Source organism: Terrapene carolina, unplaced genomic scaffold, assembly GCF_002925995.2.
Source record: "Terrapene carolina triunguis isolate 2854851 unplaced genomic scaffold, T_m_triunguis-2.0 Scaffold192, whole genome shotgun sequence".
Taxonomy (NCBI): domain Eukaryota; kingdom Metazoa; phylum Chordata; order Testudines; family Emydidae; genus Terrapene; species Terrapene triunguis.
In genome coordinates this window covers 8121377-8141074 of record NW_020664543.1, presented here as the reverse complement: position 1 = coordinate 8141074, position 19698 = coordinate 8121377, and the positions used below count along the sequence as shown (strand labels likewise).

Below are 19698 nucleotides of genomic sequence, written 5' to 3'. Positions count from 1 at the left end.
TACCTTTACCCCAGGTTCTCAAATTATGTACTTGTATCAGTAATTTTAGATGCTTGTTTAGAAATGCCATTTATCCAATCCATTTGAATTACGTCAGACAGCACTAAGATTCAGCACAGATCTTTTAATTGTCCATAGACTTGTTTTGCTTCGGATTTTATTGATCGCTAAGAAACAGGAAATGGACAGTGTCTTCCCCTTGTGATATGTTTTGGGAGCTATTGCAATATAAATAGGAGCAAGAATACTTTTTCCTCTTTTCATGAAGAATTACCATTTCAAGAAATAAAAACCCATAGAACTTGTCTTTTCACTTGGGCCCATGATCTCTCAGCCCACTGAGTCCAAGAATACAAGGATCTGGCCACCTTCAACTCCTCCTAACCTGAACAGGAATTGAGAGAGGTGGTGCCTGACATCTTGCAGAATGAGGCCATTTGTATCTATTTAAAAAGGACAGATTCTAAGAAACCTACAAACATATTCATTTCAATGCCAGGCAGGAAAACAGATGTTTAATAAAAATTAGCAAATAAATTAGAACAATTATAATTTCACAAAATGTAAATTCTATTGTTACCCATTGGCTGAGTTATATCATAATAAATGGCTTGGGCACAAAAGAGACTCTTCCATATGTTCCAGCCCAACTATAAGAACCTATTTCTGGTTTTCTGTTTCCACTGTCAAATTGCACATATGCTGGCACCACTGCAGCTACAGAGTCCCTTTAGCAGCTCAATTCCCCCATCCACTTGCCTGCCTCTCCTACTCAACCCTCTGTTCCAATTCTCTCAACCACCTCACTACTGCTATATCCACCCACCACCTTCTTTAGAAAGCTCCTAAGATACTATTGATTTATTCCTCTTTCAGGAATTGAATAGGGTTTTTTTTATATGTATTTTAAACAAAAACAAAGGGCATCACTAACATTGCTGCATGACAGGTTCAACCCTGGATAGTTTTCAATGAAGAAATCTATAAGATCTAGAATCTAAAAGATCTAGTAATTTTAATAGGTTGATAGGGAATAGAGTTCATTTTCTGGAAATATGCTATGACATAAATCCTGTTTTCCAGTATCTTGTGTCTCAAAAATAAAAAACAGTTCTCTGAAAATGTTCATTCTGAAAGCTTATATTAATAAGGTTAAATTTTAAGTCTATTCCAACTCATGTAGGAATTAAAAACACCGTTTGCTCTTAGTGCAGGTGAACATTTGCTGTAAGTACTATTTTGGTTATGAACTACGCAGTCCATACTTAACCATCTGGTGTATTACCTGAGCATGTTGAATTTTTCTTAATTTCCTGTGAACATTCAAAAAATTTTGCAAGTAATTATTATAATTACTCTCTTTCTCCTGCTTCCCCCCAACACCAGAAATAAAAGACTGTTTGTTTTAATATACATATTAATCTCAATTAACCTCTCACCCTCAATTCAATACAGGCACAAGTGCACTCATTTAGACTCCTATCTACCCAACTACAAATCAGGTAGTTAAGGATGTAAAAAGGTATCATTACAGACCTAATTAGTTGTGCCTGCATTTAACTGGATCAGTAATATTGAAAGATGGATTGAGACTAACTGAAAATTATAGTCTTTGTCTTTCAGTTGTTTGATAATCCATCATGATCAATCAGTAAGTAATATGGTCCCAATCCTACAAATGCTTATACACATGCTGAAAGTTAAGCATATGTGTAATTATTTGCAGGATATGGACATATTTACTGTGATATGCAAGGAGTTATGTATGAGAACACAACCCCTTTGTGTTTCTGTACATTTGATACACACAAGTTTCTTTGAATGGACTTCAGGCTCCACACTCATCCCATTACACAGTTCAACTCAATTATCCTGTTGAAAGCCATTTACCTTTAGTTAAGTCGCTCCTTATTTCCTCTATGTATTTTTATTGATTTTTAATAAAGTAACAATTCAACAGTGCATTGAAAGTATCAGAATCCGGATACTACTATAGTATTTTACCAGTACACTAGAGATGCATATAATTTGATCATTGTTAACATTTTAACATCTGTTTCCAGAATGAGTAATCGTATCAGCATTCTTTCACATAGCTCTAACCGCCAATGAGAATCAATGTCGTATTCTTAGGTTGTGCTTGGGAATGTTCTTAGAAATTCGCTTGTCCTGTACATGGATTTCTTTTTAAAATTAAAGAAAAAGGATGCACAGGCATCCATTTAATTCTCCCATTTGTTAAGACAATACTGTTTCATTGCTTCATTCAAGCATTACCGAACTGCTAGCCACTGACAAAGGCACCAAAAAAAAAAAAAAAAAAAAAAAAAGGTTGGAGTGGCTGTCTTCTATTTATTTCTACAAGAAATCCATTTTTATTAGTCGTGTTAAACATGAATTGGCTAGGAATCATTCCAGAAAATTCATAACAGGATACAGACTTATAAACTTATATGTTGCTGCTTTTCCTTTCACTTTCAGAATTGTGCAAAAGTGAAATAACCATCTTACAGCTGAGCAATACTTTCTGTTCACTTTTAAAAATGGAAAGTGGCACAAAAGCCTTCCAACTTGAGTTGCACTTGCTATGAGAAGTAAAGAGCATTGATCATTTATGAGATGGTTCATTACCAGGTTTGACAACTAAGGTAAAAGCACTTTTAAGATTACAGTAAAACTTGTGGCATGTTAAAGTATTTCTGAATGTAGTCGCACAGATAGAATGTACAAGTGAATATATAACTAAGATCATAGAATCATTTGATACGATCCAAATGGTACCCGTGGGTCACTCCCAATCTCTAGGGCCAATACCAAATTTTACTTTCAGTAAACGTACATTAAGGAGAGACAGCATGCCCCAGTGCCTAGGCACTAGACTGGAAGTCAAGATATCAGGATTCTATTCACAGCTTTGTCACTGACTCCCTTTGCGAACTTGGGCAAGTCATTTCCACATTCTGCATCTCAGTTTCCTTCCCCTGGAAACTGAGACAATGCTGAGCCAGCTTTGGGCTAAGCTTGGATATCTATAGAGGAAGAGTTCAATATATGTCACAAGTATTCTTATCTAACTTTGTGGTGTAAACATCTAATGTTTGACTAGCAAGGGAAAGTTATTTACCTTACAATTCTGCTTCTTTGAAGATATAATCACTCAGATCCCTATTTTTAGATCACAAAACTCCAGTGGAAGACAGGTTGGGAACTCCCCATGTTCTTCAATTTTTGAGGGATTTTTAGTTGGGCCCCTTCCCTCCCATAACCCATTCAATCATGGTCCATTCCAACTACCAGTACCCCACTGCACTAACATTTTCAGTCAGCTCCTGAGGTATCAAATCAAGTACTGGGCTCTCCAGGGGCTGGGAATATTGTGAAGGCAATACCCTCTGACTCTGGGGAAGAATGCCTTGTGTCCCTCAAATGATCTCAGCCATCATGACACAGGGAGACAGGCTGTGACGTGTCAAGAATACAGAGTTTTATAGATTAACACACATCTTGAATTACACCCAGAAAAAGCTAGGAAGTCAGTGCACTGAATATAATATAGAAGCGATGTACTCATTTCATTAGATCAGTAGTTCTCAACCCAGGGCCCACGGGCTGCTTGCCACCCAATCAGCACACAGTTGAGGCCCATGTGACATCCTCAGGGCCATAAAAGTAGTATACATACTGTGTGGATGCATAACACAGAGAGCTGTGAAGGTTGAAGCCCAAGCCCGAACATCTACACTGCAATTAAACATCCTCTTAGCCCGAGCCCAAGTCAGCTGGCACAGGCCAGCTGTGGGTGTCTAACAGCAGTGTAGACATACCCTAAGGCCTGGTCTACACTACGACTTTAATTCGGATTTAGCTGCGTTAATCCGAATTAACCCTTCACCCGTCCACACTACAGAGCCAGTTAATTCGAATTAAAGGGCGCTTTAAATCGATTTCTGTACTCCACCTCGACGAACGGAGTAGCGTCAAAATCGATTTTGTTAATTCGAATTAGGGTTAGTGTGGCCGCACACCACCGAATTAATGTGATTAAAATAAATGGGGTAGTGTGGCCGCACACCACCGAATTAATGTGGTTAAAAACCGAATTAATGTGCTTAGTGTGGCCGTGCACAATCGAATTTATACAACCTGTTTCCCAAATTCGAATTATCTAAATTCGGATTAATCCTGTAGTGTAGACATACCCTTCGACTCACTGCCAGGAGGAATGTAGGAGTGGCAGTGTAGACATACCGTAAATATATTACATCTATGCAGTTACATTTATCAACCAAACATGATCCTCCTCATTGGAGATACGGCAACATTGAATGAGAAACTCTCTTAACCCCTATACACAGATTCTGCTCCTCCCTCATATGAAGCTAATTGAAGTCTATGGATTTGTGTTTTATGGAACACACGATACAAGCATTTCATCATATATTGGAATTTCTATCAGAGTGTCACCTAAACAGGCTCTAAACAGGATTAGACAAAACGGTGGTAAAAATGCCACTTGCCGCAGAAGCCCTGCCTATACGACATTTCCCCATGGGAAGGGCTAAATCAGTGAACCCATCGTGGGAAATGTTAAGAAAAAGTCTAGTGTAGAGACAGCCTTAGAACCAGCTACTGAGCTCAGACTAATCTGAGTTATACTTGTGTAAATTAGATTAAAATCCATCATTTAAACTTTATGCTAAGATTTTTCAATTAAAAAATGTATTTGAACATATTTAATATTTTGACAGTTGTCTAATATCCTGCAACTTTCTACCTCAAGACAGTGCATAATACACCAACGTATATGTCAGTAAGGGATTAGGAGATATTTATCTTCATTTGTCTATCATAAAAGCAAAAGATCAATAACCTTAGAAGAAACTTATAGCCTAGCTATACCGTAAGCTAAATAAAAAGTTACTAGAAGTATGCCACCACCGTGGTTTTTCCCCTGTTATGGAACCCAGACCTAAATAAACTGTTAAACACTTAGTGTAAAGGTATGCCAAACATTTCTCAGAACTTTCTTAAGGTCCCAACAAAGACTCAACCTTTTCTGCAAAATGAGGCCTAGGTTAAATATTTTATTTGGCTCCTTAAGATGGACTGAGAAGTTGGGCATGAGCTCCAGATCAGTTCTTGGACTCACATCAAACACTATCCTGTCATTTATCCAGTCAGTCAAAACAACGTTTTCCATCTAAACCTTTAATGTTTATGTCCTGAAAAACTGCTAATTGAATCCAGTTCCTGAAATCCATTTTTAGAATCTATACCATCCAGTTTAAAGATAATGAACAAAAAAAAAAGTAAGTATTACACACTGATTACAGAATTAATCCCATCAATGTTCAAGCCAAAACAGAAGACTGCTAGTTTCATAAAGCCAAAGAAAATTAAGATTAAATAACATTTGTCAGATTTAGAGAGCAAATTACTTTAAAAAACACTGGAATATAAGGATTTTGATTCCAAACAATTTTAGCATTCAAGAGTTCTCAGACTGCTTTTCCAATCAAAATGGGTAATCAAAACCACACAGAGTACTCCAGACTATTCCCAAGCAAGAACTGACATCGGTTCAATTAATAAAATTCAATTCACCACTTATACCAACTTTCCTTAAGCATGTAAAACTTCCTTATAACAACTGATCTTGCGTGTAAATCAGTTACGATTAATGAAAGCACAAAATACCTCAACATATCAGATGTATATTAAGAAACAGACTGATGCCTCATGCAAATCTCTGAAAATCAGAGTTGCTCAGTACCAATTCCAAACAGTTATTGAGATTGCAAGATTCTTTCTGAAGTCAACTTTGTGTGTATTTTCTTTTCAGTATTTCTCTTCCCATATTTTATTAGCAAGGACATATGCTCAAAAATAGTATACTTGTTCCTAAAGAATATACATGCCTTTTCTTGGGATTGAATGCATCATAATTGTACACTTTACTAAAATTCAATAAATAACGGGGGGGGGGGGAAATCTACCCCTGCTGTTTATTTCTTCACCACAATCATAACCCTCTGCAATGTACCTATGTTGTCACAGACAGAACATTATGTCCCTAGATCTTTAATAAAGGGAAGAGAAATCCAGAGGTGAAAAAGGACAATTCCTTAAACAGATTTTTGTTCACAGTTTTCCATTAAGCCACAGCAGATTTATAAAGTTTTAAAAAGATTGCTTTTCTGATAGTGCTCAGAGAAACTAAGCTATCAGCCAGAGACCCAAAAGTGCAGAACAGTATTTTAAAATCTAATATTGTCCCACACATCAGCCCAGCTACACTCATCTCAAAAGTTTATTTCTAAGGAGTTCAGCACATGGGCACTATAATGGCCCTGCATAAAAACCTCTTTTACAAGATTAGTCCAAATAAGTTCCAAAATATAATGTAAGCAATTATAAGTAATTATAAGAAAAAATCTACAGTAGTCTAGAAAATAAAGTCATTTTTCTACCTACTCAGAATTATTTTAAAAAGTTAAATGCAGTAACTTTAAGAAATTTTTTGCATTAGCAGTTAAACTGGAAATTCTGCACATGCCATTAAAATTACATAATTTCAAAAACGCAGTAACTATTTTTAGGCTTTTTTAAAACAACTAATTTATTTTGCAAAGCACAGCCATTAAGTTGGTTCAATAAGCTGTTGGAAGACAAACAATATTTTAAATATTTATTTTAAATCTTGTATTTTCATGCACTGAGGTCACAATTTAGGGTACAAAATGTGTTTTTTAAATTCACTCTTTTCTCGCAAGTCTTCAGTGATTATTTTTCAGAGGCAGACAAGCTTTATCCATATTTATAAACGTTTCTCCATTTTTATCTTCTTACATTGCCCTCATCACTACAAAAGAAGCACATTCCAAGTATTTAGAAACAGAAATAATGTCTTTCTTCCTTCCCAGCATGTAGACTGAAATAGTTTACTTTTATGTATACAATATACATAAATATTGTTAAAGGCCAAGTTTTTTTTAAAAGGTATTTTTTCCTACAGAAGGAGGAACTATATCCAACGAATTGTTTACAATCTCAACTAAGGAAGCTGACTTGAAAACAGCAACACAAAAGATCAAAACAAAGGGGACAAAGGGCCTGATAGTTTGTTTCACGATTACACAGAAAAGACGGGCTGAGAGGGTGAGAAACAACCTAAGGTACCTAGCGCCTAAAAAGTTACAATGGCCTCCTGCCCGCCCCCCACCCCCTTCCCTAAAAAATACAACTATTCCAAAAGCAGATCCGGCATGTTACAGACTTCGTGCAATAATTCTAGTGAACTCAGGTTTAATCTAGATTCTGACTACAGGGAGGCGGAGAGCACCGATACCTCCACCCCACCACACACACACTGCCCAGGGCTTCACCTCTCCTAACGAAGGCGTGTTTATTACTTAGAGTAAACAATCCGGTTTGATAATCGATGCCACTACAACGCTGTGCAAAGACGGTTCCTTCGTGGCACACGGACCCCTTAGCAACCCGCCCCCTGCTGCGGAGCACTGCGGGAAGGGGGTGCTGGGAGAGAGTTTACTTTTTCCTCAGGCCTGAGTCTCCAAGCCCCAGGTTCAATCTCAAATACACATGGAGGGAGCTCGATCCCACCTCTCCAGCTGGGCTTGCTGCTTGCGGAGTTTAGAAAACAGAGAAAGGGACTTTCCCCAGTGTCCCCCTTGCCTTTAACCCCCCCCCCCAACCTAACAGCCACACTCCTCCTCGCCCCACACACCGCCCGCCCGCCCCAACCAGACCTTCCCTTCCCCCATCTACTCCCCACCTTAGCCTGCCTCCCCACAACGGCTCCCGCCCCCCAACTCGGCCCCTACCCTCCTGAACCATCCCCCCTTCTCCCCAAAGCAGCCCCGTACCCCCCCAAACCAGGCTCCCCCCGCCACCTACCCCCTTGCCGTCTCCTCACAAAGCCCGGCTCTTGGCCCCCGGCCCCCTTCTCCCCGCCACCGCTGCGCCCCTCTCCGCCTTCCCACGGTCTCCTCCCGTCCCCGCGGCCGGCGGCGGAGCAGACCCGCTCGGCGGGCCCCAGGCTCGGTCCCGGCGGCTCCCCGACCCCTCCTCACCTGTCAGTCGCAGCTTGACGGGCCCGTTCCTCCGGGCCCCCTGGTTGGACATGTCCCCGGCCGCTGCTGGGGCTCGGCGCTGCCTTCGCCGGGGCTGCCCCTGCCTCTGGGGCCGGGCAGGAAGGGGGGACGCGCTAATGGAGTCGGGCTGGGCGCTCAGGGCAGCGGCGGCGGCGGCCGCCGGACGAGGAGAAGCCCGGATGTGCCCAGCGCCGCCATAAGCGGGGCCAGCGCCGAGGAGGAGGCGCCGCCGCCGCCTTCCCCCGCCCCCTGCCCGGGGCCCTGGCGGCGAGTACAACAAAGCCCGGGACAGCGCGTACCGCGGCGGCCGGCCGCCTCCCTTCCTCCGGGACTGGGCCTGGTACCAGCCTAGCCCCCAAGTGGGGATGAAGCCCCCCCCGTGTCCCTGCAGCTTCCTTCCTGCCTCGGAGAAAAGGGCCCCTGTGCTCCCCTCAGTACCCCATTTCCTCTCTACCCCCGGGGAGAAGGGGGTGTCTGCCCCGTCAGCACCCCCTGCCACTGGGATACCCACATGTCCTCACTACCCCTTGGGGAGGGGGCTGTCTGCCCCCATAGCAGTCCCCTTGCCCTTTGGGGATGCCCCCATATCGTCACTACCCTTTGGGGAGGGGGCTTCCTTCCCCTTAGCATTCCCCTTGCCCTTTGGGGATGCCCCCATGTCCTCACTACCCCATGGGGCTGCCTCCTCCCCACACACTACTGCGTATAGAGCTCCCTGTGTATCTTTAACTCCCCCCAGGGAAAAGCCCCCCTCAGCTATCCCCTGCCATTGGGTGAGGGTACCCTTGTGGCTCCTCAATACCATCCATGGTGGATGGGACCCTTGTGTCTTCCTTTCTCCCTCAAGCTGGGCCCTCTCATCCCTTGCCTCCCACAGATGGGGCCCCTCTCATTGGGATGGTGCCCTTGTACCAATTTTCTGGGAATTACACCCTCCTGTGTGTTTCTTACCCCCCCCCCCAAATCTCACCCCTTCCTAAGGAAGACACCACCTTGCACTGTGGATGCTGTTCCTTTTGCCCCTAAATGTTGACCAGGGGAGACTTGTAACACTATGATGGGCAAAATAGCATCAAGTGTGACTAATAATTCCCACCCTGGAGTTGAAAGGCTCAGAGAAATGTAGGCGCAAATCATATTGTAAGTCAAGGGGTAGAAAAAGGAGTAGGAAGTTATTAGTAGCGGGTGGGGTGAAGATTTATGTATTGAAAAAAAAAAGATTCAAAAGTAAAATAAGTTTATGGGATACAAATGTATAAGTAGATTGTGATACCTTTCTCACATCGAGTAGTACCCTGTTCCTGTTCCCCCAGTATGATGAGACTACTTGTGATGTAGGGTACTTTTCAGGATAAGGGTATCATAATCTAACCATGAAAACCATTACAACTCAGGTAAATCCACCATTTATGTGTGATTTGGTTGCAGTAGAAAAGTGAGGGAAATTCCTGCACACACACTCTGAAATTCTCAAAAAAAGACTGATACAGATCCCGATTCTCAGTGTAACTCTTCTGTCTTCCAGATCCAGTGGCAACTATTCCAGAGAATGCCAGGCCTTTCAACACACCCTCCACTACGGGGACTCCAAAGCAGCAAGAGGATTTAAGGAAGGGTATCTGTATCTTAATGAACAACCCAGGAATTACAATAGAGGCTGGAGGGCAACTTTCAAAAGTGCCCTACATTAATGAAAGACAATCCTGGGACCAACACAACTACACTGCATACCCTAAATTAAATGAGAACACTGGTGTAGCTAAAAATGGGCAAGGTACTCCCACTTAAAATTATGAGTTTGAGGTGCCATTGTAAAATTTCCATGAAGATTGAGATCGATAGGAAACTACTGGCTTTGTAAGCAGACTGCTAATTATATTTGATATTATTTCTGATGCTCACCCAGCTTCTCTGATAGCAGAATGGGACCTATGTAATGAAACTAAGGTATTTGGCACTGCACAAACTGAAAAACTAGAATACAAATTAAAACATAATATTCAATATTAAAAAGCCAAACAAAAATTATATCCTCAGTACTCCTCACATACTTTCCCTGCTAATTTTGTATTGCTTTGTACACCCATACAAGTTGAATGAGGTCTCAATTATCTGGCTTAGTGCAAGAGACTCCAGCATATCATTTCTGCTACAATAACTATCTCCAGTGCAATAGCTGTTTTGATTAGAAGACTACATTCTTGCCTTTAAGGTGAATGTTTTGGCTTTTTATTTTTTAATTTGGTCCATTTAATAAACTATTGTTTTTCCATAGGGTTTCCTTCAGTACAATTCTATCATAGCACTGGGTTGTACTGGACCTAAAGAAACCACCCAATTTTGTTTTCACCCAATTTTGGAGTCCCATACTGTTCTTCCAGCTGAGAAGGACAGATGGCAGCACTCCCAGCCCAGGGTATGAGAAAATGGGATCAGAAATTGAATGTAGCAGGACTTCCACGTGGTAGTGCAGAAGACTAAGCCACTAGGCTATCCATTATGTTAAACTAGTCTAATGTTTTTAATATTTCATTTCATTGTTTATTTTTAAAAGTACTATTGTAAGACTATATAGGGCAGAGAGGGAAGCTCATATTGACGTAATACCAATGTATGACACCTACCTTTAAAATAAAACCTTCAATTGATAACATGCTGTACAGCACTACACAGAAACTACATAAATGTGTATTAGCAGATAGAGCCGTCATATCTCTTCAGGGCAAAGATTGTGTCTTATAGGTTTGGACAATGCCTTGGACATTGTGCCACAATTCAATGAACAATCTGTTTAAATCCACATAGGACCTTGCTATCTGCTGGATTTGATTTCAGAATCGAGTGATCATTAAAAAACAAACAAAATGGCTACTTGCTTTTATTTATGCACTACCTTGTAACATCTTGTAAAAACTGCAAGATCTTCCTAGGGAATATGTCCCTTGCAACTCCTTTTCAACACAGAATTCATAATCTGCAGTTCTCACTGTAAATGATTCTTGAACATGGCTTTTTGATATGTCTGGGAATTGTGCAAGATCTTTTGGAAGAGCTTTTTAAGTCCCGGAGGGCTCCAAATATGCTATCTGTGGAATTACACATTGTACCGGGATATTGTAAGATACTGCTTTCGACATAATTCTATTGGGTCATTGTGACCTCAATAAAACCATTATGATTCTTCCATTTACACTGTTTGGGATGAGTGGTTCTCTATGTTATTAAAAATTTTATGAAAGGTGCATGTATAACAGCTACTTTTCAAAGTTAAATAACCAGACATTTTCTGAAACAAAAGAACATGGGCAGAGTTATTGCTTGAGAAATTCATTTTTTAAAGAAATATAAAAATCGTGTTTTTTTTTTAAATTGGTCAAATATCTGAAAACACCACATTTTAACCTCTCTATTCAGACAACTCCGGTGTGATTTTTCACAGGTGCTGAGCATCTCTGTAAGGGCTTGATCCAAAGCCCACTGAAGTCAGTTGGCTTCTTTTCATGGACTTCAAGGGGCTTTGGCTCAAGCCACTGGTTGTTAGCTTCAGCTCAGAACATACTGAAATTCTCTTGGATTACCCTTCAATGGGATTCCACACAGGCTCAAGGGTCAACAGTAGCAGATCCTAGTGCAGGATAGGAATCTAAGGCCCAGATCCACAAAGTTACTTAGGCATCTAAACACCAGACTTAGGTGCCTCAATCCCAGTTTTGGCTCCATTGTGATCCACAAAACTCCCACCTAACCCCTTTAGGAACCTAAACTTACTCAACACCTAAATTTTCAAGGTAAAAGTTCCCTAGGCACCTATGTTTCTGCCTCTGGGTATGTGCACGGCTGTCTCACTCTTAAGTGTACAGATGCCTATCTCCCACCTAAGCCCCAGAGCAATTCAGAAACTTTGCAGAAGATAGGCATTCATCTGCCTAGGTCATGTGTGGTGTGGTCATGGTAGGTGTGCTCAGAGGAGGTGGGGATTACCCCCCTTCTAGCTCAGTGGTTAGAGCACTCTTCTGGCATTTGGGAGACCTGGGTTCAGTCCTCCCCTTGGGTGGGAAGGGAAGGTTTTGAGCAGGAGTCTATCAGGAAAATGTTCTGACCACTGAGCTATGGAATATTCTGATGTAGGGACTCCTCAGGTGTATCAATAATTAGAGTCATTGGAGTAGGGGGACTGAATGCTGGGTCCCTAACCACTGGACTACAGAGTCATTGCCCTCCATCTCTGGCCCAATGATTCTGTTCCACTGTGGATAAACAGTCACTGGGCCAGAGAGAGAGTAGTGGGCACCACCTCCTCCTCTGGCCATTTTGGATGGAGAAATGCAGGGGCCTAACTCATTCCCAAAAGATGCCTTCAGTGCCTCAGAGTATGTCTACACAGCAAAGAAAACCCATGGCTGGCCTCTGCCAGGTGACTCAGGCTAAGGGGCTGTTTCATTGCTGTGTAGACTTCCAGGCACAGGCTGGAGCCTAAGCTTTGGGACCCTCCCACCCCACAGGGTCCTAGAGCCCAGCAATTAAACAGCCCCGCAGCCCGAGTCCCTGACTCCAGGACAGCACCTGCCGACCAGACTTAGGAAAGAGAGGGGCAAGGCTTAGGACACACCTCTCTCCTGGTCATCTCCTATCAGCTAGCTTAGATATCTCCCTGCCTAGCCTACTTGACTTTTGTGGATTGCATTCTTAGGAGCCTCTCTCTCCCTATTCATTGTATGGGAGCCTAGGCACCTAGCTCAGGCTTTGTGGATCATAGTAGTAGTATTCCTGCGATTTTCCAGGCACCAACAAGTTAGGCACCGTGATGCCCAGAGTTACATCGCCTAAGTCCCTTTGTGGGTCTGGTATTAGAATGAAAATTGGAGGTTAAGCCTCCAAAGTGACCAGTGTCTCCCATAAAATACTTAATCCCAGTGAATTCAATGAAAGCTGAAGTTGTTAAGCACTTTGCAAGACTGTGTCCTTAATTAGACTTATGCATGAGTTGGGTTCTCAGGGATTATTTGTACGGGGTTTACTGGTTTATGCAATTGTAATTGATATAGGTCTCTTTTCCTATTTATTAATATCATGTATTTGCATATTCTTATTTGTCAAAACAATTGGCATATTCAATACATTTAATTTTTTTGAACCTTTGTATCATCAAATAAGTATCTTTCATGGAGACTATTTGTGTCTTTCTTGTTTTGTTATTTTCAATCTATGAAAAGTCTTTTTAACACATCCTAGCTACCATGTTAATATCCCGGTGTGCCACACCATAAATTTATTTTGACCAGCTAAGACGTGTTTAAAAAAAAAAACGGTTACTCACCTTCTCATAACTGTTGTTCTTCGAGATGTGTTGTTCACATCCATTCCAATCAGGTGGGTGTGTGTGCGCTGCATGCACGGTCATCAGAAACTTTTTCCCTTAGCAGCTGCCGTTGGGTTGGCTCGAGAGCCCCCTGGAGTGGCGCCTTCATGGTGCTCAATATAGGACTCTGCTGACCCGACCCCCCTTCAGTTCCTTCTTGCCAGCTACTCCGACAGAGGGGAAGGTCGGTGGGTATTGGAATGGATGTGAACAACACATCTAGAAGAACAATAGTTACAAGAAGGTGAGTAACCGTTTCATTCACTGCCGTGACCACCAGGGAGCAAGGGTGTGGGTGAGAGAATAAGTACTCGTATCCCTGAGATGGGACAAAGTACTTCCTCTCTATGCCCCCGGCGGTGGGCGGAATGGAGGCTGGAGTCTGCCACAGGGTCGTCTTATTATTTTGTATGGTCATTATTCGTGGTAATGCCACCCGGGAAGGACCTTCTGGTGCAAGAATATCTACCATTGAGTTCTCTGTTTCAGCCACTTCCTCCATCTGCAGGCCTATTTTGCGGGCAATGCGGGGGAGCAAGTCTTGGTGCGCCCTGTGGTCGATGGGCGGGGGTCTTGAAACTGACGCACCTGCCACCATCTCCTCAGGCAAGGACGATGATGTGGCAAAGTGAAGGTACAGGGTCCTCACAGCCCTCTAGCTGCCCCAAATGTGGGATACATGGCAAATTGTCACCTCTACTCTTGCGAGCAGAAGACATTCAGATCAGGCCATACTCTGACAGGGAGAGAGGCCAGGTTCATAGTATCTGGGCTCTGCGGGTTGGGGCTGAGGGCACAGCCATTTTCTGTCCTATCATTCCTTCCCCAGTTTCTGTGTGGAATCACTAAGTAAGACAATGTCAGCAATTTTTACTCACTGTCCCCTTTGCTGAGTAAAGCCCCTGAGTGGGGGGGACAAAGAGCAGCAGCCAGGAAAAGAACCCACGCAGGAGCCATGGTTACAAGGGTGTCAGGAACCTTTGCAAAGCAGTTCTCAGAGAATTTGTTTGCTTACGGTGGTCAAGGCCCATGCACTGCCACAAGAGTATACTTCACTCCCCCAACAAAACAATGCAACGGACATTCTGGGACTCAAGGCGTTTCTTGTCCTCTATATAGGTTTATTTCCACCCCAATAATCTTCTCATAGAGGATGCATCAGACATTACATGGATACTTCATTATTGGGGCTTATATGTATAAAGTACATGTTGCTCTCAAACCATCTCATTTCAAGGGTAAAAAGAAGCTGCACATTTTATGGAGCTAATCTTGTGATGTAAGTGTTTAAGTATTACCATTAAATGCTGACAAGTGATCTGTATTTCACTCTAGGCTGATATCACTGAGTAACAAATCCTTTCAAGATGAGGTAGCTAGCTCAGATCCAGAGGGAAGGGAGTGCCTTTTCTCGCCCAACAGCTCACTTGTTGGATGGCAGCTGCACTGACAGGCTCAGAAGGGAGTTCCATCCAGTCATCCTCAGCCAGAAGGCTAGTGATTGAGACATGGAGTCTCAAGGGTAGGCAGGAATGTGTAAAGAAAGGAAGAACTGAAGCATCTTTCGGGCTCCAACAGAGATGTGGAGGAGCCATTGGGGAGATAAAATAATTTAATAGTTGATATCATTGGTTAGTAAAAGTTTTTGAATAAATGTGTAGAGATACAAAAACTGCTGTTCTATGGCTGCATACCACAGAAATTTGATTCTTGAATTTCCCACTATGCAGAAAGAAAAGGCTTTACATTTACAGAGGTTTCTCAAGGGATTTAGTGTGTTTTACTGGAAAACATAAACACGTCTATAACCAAATAGTGTTTGTTTTCAGAAAAGGAAATGTGTAGCTAAATTCTTAGAGGTGATGTCCTTTCCATCTTTAGAGACAGAAGAGGATGCTGGAAATGTGTTCCTCAGAATTTGGTATGTGTTCAACAAAGAGAAACACCCCTGGAATTAACACAAAGATTATAATCTCAAGTCTTCCTACAAAAGGTTTAGTCACACCATTCCTTTAAACAATCATGAGAGAGCTGGCTGGTATTATACCACATTCTTCACTGGCGTATGCAGTGATTTGATGGAAGCAAAGGTTTCCATCATGATAGTGTTAAGGCTTGGTGGGGAAATAGAAGGTTATAATGGTATTTTCTAAGGCAAAGATTTGTTTGTAACAAGTGTTCTTCAACTTTGCTACTTTCGATTTCCTGCTGTTAGTCTCTCTTTCTCTGAGCCTGATCCTTCTCTCACGTACACTGGTGTAAATAAGGAGCAACTCCACTGGAGTCAATGGAGTTAAAATTAGCATAGGTAGTAAGCGCAGTGCAGTCCCATTCTCTGTGTTTTCCTTTTCCTCTATGGCATGCTGTTTGTGGAATTTGCAACTGCAGTGGACAGACTGTGCTTATTTTTTCCACCTAATGATACAGTTCTGAGTGTAAAAGGTAATACCACAATAAGCATCCAGACAAAGCAAATTAAAATGTTAATCTATCAAACTCAAAACTATTTTAGGAGGATAAATCTGGACTCTTTCTACAATAACTATTGCCTTCAGTCTTCACAACTCCAGCTACGTGAATAACGTAGCTGGAGTCGACGTACCTTAGGTCGAGTTACCACGGGGTCTACACCGCGGGGGGTGTCGACTTACCTTACTCTTCTCGTCAGGTGTAGAGTACAGGGGTCGACTGGAGAACAATCTGCTGTTGATTTGGTGGGTCTTCACTAGACCAGTGGATCGATCTCAGTGTGTCCAACTTTTTTCTTTTTCACTACTACTTACCCACACTGGTAACAATGAGCTTTTAAAATAGCTGTTTGCAATACTAGATACAGTCTCTTGATCTGAACATTTACATGTTCAGTGTTCTGTCTCCCTTCCTTTTTAGTCAATTCTCTCCCAACAAAATTCCATGCAAAACATTTAAAAATAAAAAAAGTCATGGTACTTACATGTTTGCAGACATCACACATTATTCACTCTGCTTGCATGTTATATTCCTCCCTCCCACCTCTTTGTCGGTCTTGTAAGCTTTTCAGAGCAGGGGCTGTCTCTTACTTTGTGTTTGTACAGTGCCACGCCCAATTAAGCCTTACCTCAGTTGGGCTCCATAGGCACTCCCTAATATTAATTAATAATAATACAAATTTACAACATTAAACTTGGACAATATCTTATTAAAATAAAATCTAGACAAACAACTCCCATAAGAAAGAAAGAAAGAAAAAGCAGGGCAGTTCCGTTAACTACAGGTAACGTAATATTCTTTCAGAGTATATCCTTACTACGTTGAAACATGCAGTAAAAGTTCAGCAAACAATAGCTATTGGTCTGTGGGGATTCTTCAGGCACCGACCCCCATTGAGAGCACTGCAAAGTCAAGAAAGGAGGGTCTAGAAATGATGATGGGTTTGGAACAAGTGCTCGTGTTGCTTCACTGTCTGGAAGAGATAATGAAATAAAATAAGGCCTGATTCTGCCATTTTCACTCACACTGAATAGAATCTTAATCCTCAAGGAACCAAGTTTATTTCTTTAGGTCATGACTTCCTGGAGACCACAGAGAATGCTGTTCTCTTATGACCTCCCTCAACCAAGGCCTCTCCATAGACATCTTTGCTTGCAATGGCCATTGTCCCTCTAGCCAGAACCATACCCTTTCTCCACTTTGGCAATGTCTACACTACCACTTACGTCGCTCAGGGGTGTGAATAAGCACCAATGTGGACAGCGCTATGCTGGCAGGAGAGCTTCTCCCGCCCCGCGGACATAGCTTCTGCCACTTGTTGGGGGTGGATTAATAAAGTCAAGAGGAGAGCTCTCTCCCATCTGCTTAGAGCAGCTAATGTAAGCGTAGCCATTTGTCAGGCTCTCTTTCAGTGATGTCTATACTGCAATTAAGAACCCACGGCTGGCCCAGGCCTTGTTCTGTCTGTTGAGCAGTACAGTGGACCAGATGCATATGCCCAGATCAGTACTTCATCTTGGTTGTAACAGGTCCGTGGGCCATAAATCTGACATTTTAATGCAGAGAGACAAAGAAAACTATCCCACAATGGACAATTTCTTCATCACAGCAACATAATGAGCAGAAATGTCTAAACAGAAGCTCTGCTTCTCACTAAGATTTCCTTTGGCACGTAGAGACAATGCTTGTGTAAAAGGTCAAGATTCAATCAATTTCTCAGGCTGGAGAGCAAGATGGAGCTCCGTCTCAGCAGAATAAAATAGGAAGGACGTCTCCACCCCTCCACCAGCTGCTGAAAAGAGGACAGTAGCTTGCAGTGACAGATATCATCGCCCTCTCAGACAGGATGCGTTTTGGGAAATGATGCATCTCTGAAGGGAAATGACTGCAACTGTGACTGCAAAAAAAGAAAAAACCACAGAGAGACCCCCCCCCCCCCCGCACGACAGGATTTTCCAGTGGTTAGTCATTTAGATAAATCCTATAACTCCAACCACAGCAGATTAGTAATTGAGGCGCACACATTTCATTTACTCCTTCAACTATTTTGTTTCCTAATTATGTCCTGCTGGATGGCAGTGTCCTCATGTTACTTTATAAAAGTAAGACATGCAAACTCGTTAAAGAGTGGATAGGCATTGAAACAGGCGAACCAGGTGCATCATAGTATCTTATGGAGTAGCCAGAGGCTAAAAATCCCTTTATGAAAGAAACAAATGTAATATTAATTTGAAGTGAGAAGGCATTGGACTAGTGTTTAGAGCAGGTGACTGGGAGTCAAAGAAAAAAAAATTCTGCTCTCATTTATACCAGTATAACCCCTGTGTAACCTAGTTGGCCCCAAGACTTCTGAGTTCTAGTCCCAGTTTTGTGTCCCATGTGAAGTCATCAAACTTCTCTGCCCCTGGGTGTAGTGTTGTTTTTCAGAACCTATGCTTCAGTACTGTTTTTTGCATAGCACTTGTATGCAATCTTATAGTAACAAACCAGGATGTATGAACACAGAGAGGAAAATTACTGTGGAAACCAATGTCATATTTCAAGAGATGGTCTAGTGACATAGGACTAGAAGTCATTCCTAATTCTGCCTCCCTATGGGCTCCCATTGAAATTAGTGGGTGAGTTTCTTCTTTAACTTAAACCAATGGAAATCAAGAGTAACTCTACTGAACATTATATAACCTGTGTATTGAGAGGGGGATTAGGCTCAATGACTTCAGTCGGAGCAGGATCAGCCCTACATAACCTTGGCCAAGTCACTTAGTTCAACAGTTTCAAAAGCAGCCATATGTTCTGGGTGCCCAACATGAGACACACCTGAGCCTAAATTGCAGAAATGCTGAGTGCTCATAACTTCCATTGAAGTCAGTGGGACCTGTGAGTGAAAAATACTGTGGAAAAGCAGGCTCAAGGTGTCTCAAACTCATCATCCCAAAAATCAGCCACCCAAAACCAGAGGCCACTCTTGAAATTATTACCGTCACCCTCTCTTCACCTCCGTTTATTCATCTGTAAAGTAGTGATAATAGTACAAACTTTCCTCAGAGTGAGGAGAGGTTTAATTGAGGTTTGTAAAGCGCTGTGAGCGCCAGCTGTTAAGTATTCTCATTTAAATTATTAAAGGTACCTTGACTACCCCTTTATAAGAATTATGGGCCTGATCTTGTAACTCCCAAAGCTCACCTTGCTTTGTGTATGGAGCAGCTGCATGATCAGGTCCCATATACTTTTGTTTGTTCGACGTGAGTGGATTAATAAAAACCTAGAATCTTATAGAATAAGATAGTATTGTTGTTAACTATCTTGGTGAGGCATATGGGAGATTTATCTTGTCACTGTATTAATGTCTATCTACAACTGTTATGTGAATTAACTTGAAAGGTTTATGTTTCTAACATAGTATGCACTAGAAAATAATAGTAAGCATAACTTTGTAACCCAGTAAAAGGGTTAATGTTTCACATTTAGTGAGAGCACCATCTTTTTTCGTCTCATCTCAAGGCCAGGTCTCACTAGGAACAGTTCTAGAGGCGATCAGAGTAGATGATCACAAGGGTGCCTTCTGGCCTTAGAATATATGACCTTGTTAAATAGTATGAAAGCATATTTGGGATTGATGTAGCACCCCCTGGTGGACCACTTTAATATCAATATACTACATAGCTATGAACATGCATCTTGAGCAGATATTGGACCAACATTACACTGCAGGATGGTAGCATTGTCTTCAAAGCCCTCTCCCACAAAAGTACAGTC

The 19698-nt window shown here is 42.1% G+C and overlaps 1 protein-coding gene across 3 annotated transcripts in view; it reads right to left on the bottom strand.

The window, feature by feature from the left end:
* Window positions 1–8610, bottom strand: part of SMURF2 (SMAD specific E3 ubiquitin protein ligase 2) — a 95388-nt gene extending 86778 nt beyond the window's left edge. For all 3 annotated transcript variants that reach the window (XM_024192540.3, XM_024192542.3, XM_024192541.3), the window contains exon 1: window positions 8094–8610. In XM_024192540.3, the coding sequence (XP_024048308.1) occupies window positions 8094–8145 (52 nt within the window). In that variant the 5' untranslated portion in view covers window positions 8146–8610. The remainder of the gene's footprint in view (window positions 1–8093) is intronic.
* Between the last annotated feature and the right edge of the window lie 11088 nt (window positions 8611–19698).